The sequence below is a fragment of the Adiantum capillus-veneris genome, chromosome 19 (genome assembly GCF_014529385.1).
Source record: "Adiantum capillus-veneris isolate H3 chromosome 19, ASM1452938v2, whole genome shotgun sequence".
Taxonomy (NCBI): domain Eukaryota; kingdom Viridiplantae; phylum Streptophyta; class Polypodiopsida; order Polypodiales; family Pteridaceae; genus Adiantum; species Adiantum capillus-veneris.
In genome coordinates this window covers 39,815,497-39,824,951 of record NC_140949.1, presented here as the reverse complement: position 1 = coordinate 39,824,951, position 9,455 = coordinate 39,815,497, and the positions used below count along the sequence as shown (strand labels likewise).

At 39.3% G+C, this 9,455-nt stretch overlaps 1 protein-coding gene across 1 annotated transcript; it reads right to left on the bottom strand.

Moving 5' to 3' along the window:
• Positions 1–5,667: 5,667 nt before the first annotated feature.
• On the bottom strand, positions 5,668–9,422 carry LOC147433872 (uncharacterized). Its single transcript, XM_086490503.1, has 2 exons — positions 8,930–9,422; positions 5,668–6,635 (listed from the first exon to the last, which is right to left on the bottom strand). The coding sequence occupies exons 1-2, from the start codon at positions 8,991–8,993 to the stop codon at positions 6,499–6,501; spliced, it is 201 nt and encodes a 66-aa protein (XP_086346629.1). The 5' UTR covers positions 8,994–9,422; the 3' UTR covers positions 5,668–6,498.
• Positions 9,423–9,455: the final 33 nt, after the last annotated feature.

Sequence of the window (9,455 nt, the reverse complement as noted above, 5' to 3'; positions counted from 1 at the left end):
ATCCAGCAAGTGCACTGAGTAAATAATGCCTGCATGATCCACATTTGAAAGGTCCATGGCTCGAGGCAATCGATTTACCAAGACCAGATGCTAGGGGTAGTAAGTAGAGGTAGAGAGAGGTATGGATAGGAAGAATCCCCTTTAGTAGCGCATCACAGTTCCATGCACTCGCTACATAACTTGCAAGGGGTACGAGATGAAAAGGGACACACACACACACACACACACACAGAGGTAAATAATCCCTGCATGATCAGCATTTGAATGGTCCATGGCTCGAGGCAATCGGTTTATTGAGACCAGATGCTAGGGGTAGTAAGGAGAAGTAGAGAGAGGTATGGATAGGAAGAATCCCCTAGTAGCACGTCACATTTCCATGCACTCGCTATAGAGCTTGCAGGGGGTACGAGATGGGGAGAGAGAGAGAGAGAGAGAGAGAGAGAGAGAGAGAGAGAGAGAGAGAGAGAGAGAGAGAGAGAGAGAGATCTAGAGAACTTACCATTAGCAGGTAAACAATTACCCAGCCTGCCTCGAATGAATGCGGTGTAATCCATCATGTCCAAGCTGCTCATACCATGAGAGAGTCTTATGGGCTAAGTTTCCACAAGGGGTTTAAGGGGGGCTGAGGGGGGTTGTTGGGTTGGTGGGTGTGTTGTTACTACTTGATACTAGCCAGCTTGTTCCACAACTTAGTAGGAAATCAGAGAGTTCTTTCAATACTCAATCACACATCCAATACTTAGGAGAAAAAATACTTAGTTGAGTCAAGAGACAGTTTTGGCTATTGGGCTAGCAGTAGCCAAAGCATGGATTAGGCAAAGGGTTCTAGGTTCCTATAAGCTATCCAGAGATAGTGCATTAGGTGAGAGTAAGAGTGTGGATATAGGGTTAAGCTTGAAAAAACAAATCTAGCAGATAGTGATACGTGTGTGTGTGTGTGTGTGTGTGTGTGTGTGTGTGTGTGTGTGTGTGTGTGTGTGTGTGTGTGTGTGTGTGTGTGTGTGTGTGTGTGTGTGTGTGTGTGGTTGTGGTTGTTTTACCATAAATAATATGACATAATTGAACTTTTTACATTCAAAAGGCAATTGGCTTTAGAAGAAATGAAATGATAAGTACAAAAACAACTCAGTCTTAGAATTATTTTTGTACAGTGTTTGTGAGAATGAAGCCTCATTCCAGTTAAACAAAGTAGCAGAAGAACTTCCCAAGTAGTAAGATAATGTGTAATCCAATGTAGGATAGCTTGCTAAAGCTAAAGAAAACCTTCGAAAACAAGATAGAGTCCTTACATGCATCCATTCAAACAAGATGTGTTAGCCTTGGATGTGTTTTATAGGTATCAATGGACTATACCAGTTGTTTTTATGTAGATCTTACAAACTTTTTTTCAACTTTTTTCAAGCTCAGTCCATAGTAAATGTGTGTTTTTTTTTAACCCAAAGATTTTATAGAAGAATTTCATATCATTCTGATTAGAAGGCCATTACCCCTTCTAATCCAAGTGTCAGAATCCCCCCTTTTTATAAAACCTTAATCACATATCATCTTTTAATGAAGGCACCAATTAGTGCAATAAAAAATATTTTTTAAATAGTTTCAATCCAGCCATAGGCTAGTTTAATGATTGTGTTTTTCAAGTATGGCAAGGTAATTCGGCCATCATGTTTATCATAACTCACCAATTTTGTGGGTATACTTACCTTCAACCACCTTATGGCCAACCAAAGTGGCAATAAACCCCTGTTGAAACTAAACAAGAACACGAGTTTCCCCTCTTTTTTCCAAACTATTATGTTATAAAATATGCAATTTCCTAATGTGAGAAAAGACAGTAAATCCTTGTAGTAATTTCATTATGCTGGATTATAGCCATTAACTAGTACTCAAAAGGGACTGGTGTTACAAAGGAGCAACCCGATACTCATAATCAGCAGGTTCAAGCCTTACTTTGACCATAATTAATAAGATCATAAAGTCTAAGTAACCATCGAAAGGCAGTGCATTTCCAGGGAACAGTCACAGAAGCTACAGTAATGCCGACCTCCCCATATTATAGTGATGAAAAAGGCATTGTGCAATAGTAAACCCCCTTTTTTGAAGTTATAAAAGATTCCTTCCTAAGCAACACTCGACAGTAACCAAGAAATAGGGAACATTAGACGTTAGTGAGCCACCAGAAAAGAGCAAAAAGTACTGCAATTTTTACTAGTAACACAGCCAAGTTTTAAACAAAAGTAATCAGCATGCTACTTGGCCCAATACAAGATCATTACTGGTGTACAGAGGATGGAGCAACACCCCCTTTTTTAAGCTTACTATAAATAAGATAACAAATAGTTAAACTAGTTATAAGGTAAAAAGTCATGCAGTACGGCACTAGGTAATCCACCAACCTACATCAGAATTAGTATGTTTTGAAGGAAATGCCAGTTTACACCGGATATCAGGGTAAACAACCATAGCCAACATAGTGGTCAAAACACCACCTAGTAAAAAACTAGTTTTTTAAACCAGTGACAGCAAATAGTGAACAATCAGAGCTTAACGCGTCCCAAAGTATCCTACCACACTTGTGTAAAAAAACCCCTTTGGAGTGGCATGCTTTCTCAGCTAAGCCAAATAGCCATAAAATACGTGCAAAAAACCATAAAAATAACAGATGCCGACGTGTGTCACTTGGGTTGAGAGTTCCATGCTTCGACGCAGTGGAGAAACGGATACACAAAAAACGCAGTCACTTTTTCTATGCAAACAACCAAAGCTAAGTGAGGGGCAGAGATGCACCCTCACCTTTTAAATAGAGGGTGGAGGGAGGTTGCCATAACTGCATATCGTGCAGTTTCCTAAGCGCGGAGAGATCTCCAACAGAGGTGGTGAGGCCGCCTGCAAGGTGCAATGAAGAGGCAACCAGAAATATTCACAGTCGGGTTTTACACGATGCAATACCTATTGTGTAGTCACTTATGTAGTGAGAAGGGTTATGTCCCACGGTACTGCACATAGTTGGTAGGATTTAGTAGAGTCCCAGGAGTTTAGGCAAGCTCAGGAATATATTAAAGGAGGGTGGTTCATTTCGTGTGTGTGTGTGTGTGTGTGTGTGTGTGTGTGTGTGTGTGTGTGTCAATAAGCCAAGGCAAAAAATACCTTCACCACAGCAGATCTTTAGTGATCCTGAAGGGCTGAGTCCCATAGTGGAGACTCAGCAAATCGAAGTTTAAATAGAGGTGAGTGACAATTAGGATAGGATTTATTTTTTTAAACACTGTGTGTGTGTGTGTGTGTGTGTGTGTGTGTGTGACAAAGGACAGGGATCAGCACAAAATTGACTCAATCTTAAATTCATTTTCATTCATCAAAATGAGAATGAAGTATCATTCCAGTGCATTTATACATGAGATAGTAAAGAAAATGGTTCTAAAGTAGAGGAAGCCCGGTTCTTTAGTGCCGGACAGCAGCTAAGCCAAAAAGATCCTAAGTAAAGATAGAATTCTCATTTGCATCCATATAAACAAAACACATTTGTTAGCCTTGTATACGTATTACAGGTGTCAACAAACCTATCAGTTCTTATCCATGTCCTACTTAAGAACTTTTTAACGTAAATCTACTATCCTTTTTAGAGCATCAAATATAACAAAAGTGAGTAGATAGACCAAAAGAAGTTTATTTCCACATGTTTTCATTATGATCAAGCCACCACCCCTTCTGATCCAAGTGTCAAAAGATCCCTTATATATTTCATAAAAGATTAAAGTATTCAAGATATGATGTAATTTTTTGAATTTACAGACTTCAAAACATCAAGAATTGTTTTCCAAATGTTTTCAATGTGATCACAAGGCAACCACACCTTTTGATCCAAGTATCAAAAGATCCCTTATATATTTCATAAAAAATTGAAGTTCAAGATATGATGTAATTTTTTGAATTTGCAAACCCCAAGAAGTGTTTTTCCACATGTTTTTCATTGTGATCAAAAGGTCACCACCCTTTTGATCCCAATGACAAAAGACCATGCTTCTAAACAGTCAATGTACAATAGTAATCTAGAATCCAAATTATTCGAAGCAAAGTATCGACACTTGTTTGCCCCACAGGCCCAAACAAAATTTTATAAGCTTTGAAGGCCTATCAGCCTTCTTTTATGTAGGAATATCAGGACTTCAATCATGCAAAAGATCAGCAATAGCCACGGTCAAATATTCAGGTCAAGGCATGACCAGCAGACATTACAGATTTTGAGCATAAATTAAAGATCAAATTTCAGTAAAACCATATCCTCCTTTGAAGACCATATCATAATGCTAAGAGAGTATCACAGTAGCAAACCCCCATGTATAAATCTTGCATCACCAATCATTTTAATGCAGCCTATCATGGCTCACCAATTTACTCATAGAAAGTCATTAACTACCAATTTCTCTTCAAGCCATATGTTGCAATGTCCAGATGTCAGTACCAACCCAGTAAGTACCCACCAAAAGATTGGACTTTTAGCCAATCAGCTTAAAGAATCTCAAACATATTTTACCATCTGCTTAGATTTCAATAGTCTAAAAATATAGCTATTGTGTTCAGCTTATAGCTCCAAAGCTGATTGCGAGGATGATCCATGTTACTAGTCAATTATCACAAATATCCAAGCCGAGTGAAACCCAAATGATTGTGCTTGTTTTGGAAAGGTCTACATTATGTTTGAAGTTACAAGGAGGCAGTAGGGTAATATTCATCAGCCATGAATTAGATAGTGGAATAACCTAGGATCACATAGGTCATCTTTAACCCATCCAATTCCAGGGATACAACAATAAAGACTATCATTTACGTCATTTTTTTAAGAAATCGCAATATAGCCAGGCAAGACGCAACTGCACTAGCCTTGTATTAATCAGGCAATCCGTATCAGAAACGTCATGGTGAAGTCTAGGTATAGACAGGCACCTACACTCGGACAAATATTCCTAGTATAAACACAACAAAAGAAACCAGTAAAGTCAAGAATAAGCACAATCACCAAAGTGTAGACATGAAAAAACTTGTAAATTTGCTCCATACTCAGAAGGGCTCTAAGATTGAGCAACCCATAGTAGTAAAAACTCAACAAAATATCTCATTCATATCAGATGAGCAAGTTTCAACGATCCCCGATTTCAGTTATGCAATCTACAACAGGAGTACCTTCCCTTTCAGCAAAAACCCCAACAAAAAGTTCAGCTACACTCCATCAATTACATTATACAATCATTCAGGTTTAACATATATAATTACCCAATTTCTGCATAGTACCCAATCCTATCTTGAAGACTTTTTACAAAAGCCAAAAATATAGCAAAATTTACAAATGCAAGTGAGTGTGTTCCCAGAGTTAATGAAATCAGCTATAGCAGTAAATTCTATTTTGGCAAAGATCCCAATACACAGTATTAAACAAAAACCAACAATAATTCTAGCAGTTTATACCACATCGTACTCAAATGTGGGCCCACCATAATCACAAGTATAGAGAGTTCCAAAGGGTTCAAGGCCCCATTCATACTTTTCAGTCTGTTAAGCATTGAGCAACATACTCTTCCAAATATTAACCAGAGGGCTAGAATTTAACCTTTAAAAACTCTTTTGACATATGTTGAGTGTTAAAAAATAGGCCATTAGGAATATATTTAAGAATTTGAGAGAGAGAGAGAGAGAGAGAGAGAGAGAGAGAGAGAGAGAGAAGCAATTTGATACTGGAAGGAAGAAAGAAGAGGTCTGATGAAGTTGATCCTGTGATTGTTGTTGAGCGAGGAGGGAGGCGGCCTCTTTTATGTGGGGAGAGAGAGAGAGAGAGAGAGAGAGAGAGGAGTTGCATGCTCTGTGGGTCCATTTTCTTGATTCAATTACATGCCAATGTACTTTAATTTTTGACACTCCCATAATCTATCTATATGAGAGGAATATCTCACCCGGTGTCCACGGACACAAGTATTTGTACCACCCGACCATGGTTCACCTGGTTGACAACCCACACACCAACTAAGCAGCCAAAATTATGGTTGGCAGCTCAGCAGTCAGAATGAATACTGCCATAATCGTTGTTTGCCTCCTTCAATTAGTGTAGGCCAATTCATTGCACATAATATCTGTTGGAAGCCTCCTTCTCCAATAATTACAACCAGGCCAACCCATGTAATAATTTTTTTGTAAACCTCCTCTAATCGCCAACTCAACATGAGCCAAGCCATCGCTTACTCTTGCATTGCTCTCGTCTTGTCAGAAGACACTACATGGCCCCCCTCCCCTCGACACTTGACGGCCAAGAAAGGACCTGCAGTGTCCTTTCCCCACAATGCAGCTTCCCATGAATCCCAGCCGCTGTTGGTCGCCAATAGGTGGCCAATGGGCCACCTGCATTATGGGGAAAGTACATTGCAGGTCTTTTCACTATCCCATCGAGAAATCATCTAGAACCGATCTTGGATGATCGATCATTTGTATCCCCAAGTAGCTCGATACATACATCTATATGAATGCCAAAAAGGTTCGCTTGATTGTAATCCATTCCGAGCCAATTCTTGATTTCAAAATCTGAAGCACCACCATCATGACAATCTTCTCATGCTCTGCTCCAATGCATGATTTTAGCTCGAGCAGTAAATCTGAATGCCAACAATCCTCAACAATAAAGGGACACAAAATGAGTAAACTTTAGTACAGAAAAGAAGAAGACAAAGACTAGACTAAACAAGTGCTTTCTTTAGAGAAGGCATGCATGAGAGCTCTTATTGTTGGAGAAAACCCCGGACAAATCAAAACATAATCCTTGAATACACACATACTGAAATGGACTTTCCCGTGAAAGGAATCGGATACAAATAATCAATAGTCGTATAAAGTTTTCAAGTGATCTACATAATAATCCATATTTAAGGAATTTCCAAAGCATCCTGACACAATTCAAGACTTGGATGACTATGTCAACATGTATATGCCTGCATAATGACATATTTGGTTCATCAAAGTATCTATCTTTGATTCCTCTTCGAGTGGCAGTATATTTTTGTGAGCTTATACTACAAAAAACAAAATCTCTTTAATGGAAGATAGTTCAAAAAATCAAGTCCGTTGCACCAAATCCGCAACATTATAAATGACAAACAGATCCCCGAAGTTTTAAAACCTGTGGTGGAAATGAAAAGAGAATGAATTGTTACATAATGATCTACATGGAACTGACAAACATGGTTGCTCTTAACCAAGTAGGAACCTAGCACATCTTGTGCCAATCATATGATTTGAGCCCATTTAGCTTTCCCATCTCTGGCGACTGTTGTTCGAAGAGAAGGCATAACATCATTTTGTGTGTGGATTCAGCATACGATTTTCTTTTCTTTGTGCTCTTTGCTCTTGGAGAGAATGTAGGGAGCTTTGGGTAGCATTAGGCGACCAACCATCGCGCGTGATCAATACAGCTTCATGACTCTTATCGTATACACCAATTAGAGTTTGGCAAAGATTATGCAAGATGTCCCACATCTTATTGATATGCAATGCACTACACACAAAGAGGCCTTAACAACTATAGATGTATGCAAAGTTGTTTCTTTTATAGTCCTATTTCTAAGGGCTGTCCACTTCAACTCTTACCACAAATGCCTTTAAAGCTAGGTTGGCTATCGCTCTTTAACTTTTTGGGCCTCCATCCTTTCTACGCAAGAAGCTATCATATCAGAAATCTTACTTTAGCTGTTTTGAATATGATTTGATGTACTACAGCGAGCTGCCATGGTGTGGGTAGACCATATGATGACCAAAACAATACGTCATGCTGAGAATATATGGTGACCAAAATAATACCTCAAGGCCCTGTCTAAGTTTGGCTGGGAAACTTGAAGTTGAGATAGGCAACCTAATAACTTTCGAGTAGATTTGCCTTGTGCAGCAACACAACATATAAACATTGCAGCAAGTTGCCATACAAGAAGATAATTTGGTAGCAAGGCTTAATTTGTCAAAACAATTGATATCTCATGGCTGCTCAGTGTCTGGGGTTCTTAGTTAAATGGCAAAAAAGAGAGAGAGAAAGGGACAATAAATTATTATCTCTAGGGCCAGGCCCGATGTGAAAGCAAAAGACTACAACTATTTTCGGTATGCTAGTTCTACCAAAAACACAAAAAACTGCACCACCTACTTGCGAAATGCTGGTTCTACCAAACAAGGGTAAGATTGCACGAAATGAAAAATCTTGTAAGAATGGGCAAGCAAAAAGACTTTTCTATACTCTGGAATGAAGAGCTTGCTAATATGCTAAGCGCTCGAGCCTTCCACGTGTCACACACTGGTAAGGTCAACCCACTTTCTTCAAATATCCTTACCCCTTCTATGTTGACCCACTTTATAGGTATAAAAGATCCAACTAAAACTATGTAACCTCAAGAGCTTAACCTGTCCGCATCTACCTTGCTGTGCTAAGAAAATGTGGATGTGGATACCACATATAAAAGTTCTTGATTCCGTCTGACATCAAAGAGTTTTCTTCACAAGAGGGTACATTGTGGCGTGGATTATGACAAATTTTGGCTGTGAGTAACCCCTACCCCAATAAGACATCGATTGACAAGGTGACTGCTTCTTGACAATGTGACTGCTTTGAAGTAAAGTATCAAAACCCACTTGCAAAAACCTTGTCATAAGGAATAGCTATTGCTGCTGGAGGTCAGAACCACCAGTTGAAAACAATCCCTCTTCCCCTCTCAGGACTTAAGACCATGGAATTGAGAGGGGAGCGAAAAAATCATTGAATGAGCAGACGTCCTCACCATCAAAGAAGCAGGGTGGACTGTCCTCCCCACAGTCCCCAGCAACACAGGCCTTACACACCCATACATGTTAGGACTTCTATGGCCACTGGACTTCTATGGCCACTTCAAAGTTCAAGTCTACGCATTACCTTCTGCTTCAGTGCTCAGCTTTCGATCCCGAGCTGCCTTCCTCGCAATTACAGTCTGGACCATTCCTTTCTCTATTTAAGAGCTGTATTCTCTGATCACAAGTCTGAGCAGGACAAGGTTAAGTATTTTCCATTTATGGATTTTCCCTACAGCAGTGCACAAGCTGTAGACACTCTTCAAGAATAAGAGTCATTAATCAATTCATTCAAACCTTTAGGTCAGATTTCTTCTCAAGATACAATTCCTCTCTCTCTCTCTCTCTCTCTCTCTCTCTCTCTCTCTCTCAAGATCTTTTGTGATTCAGCTATCCCAACAAGCCGCCCAGTTTTGCTTAGCTTTTTGCTTAGCCCACATTGACCAATCTAGGATCCCATAGTTTATATCTTTGTTTTGTAAGGTTGTTAGGTTATTTTGTTACTATGACTGTCTCAGGTCCACCACCTTGTAACTTTCTGGTCTCATAGGTCACTATGGTCTTTTGAAGACGTTAATATAACATTTCATTTTCTCTCTTTCTCTCTCTCT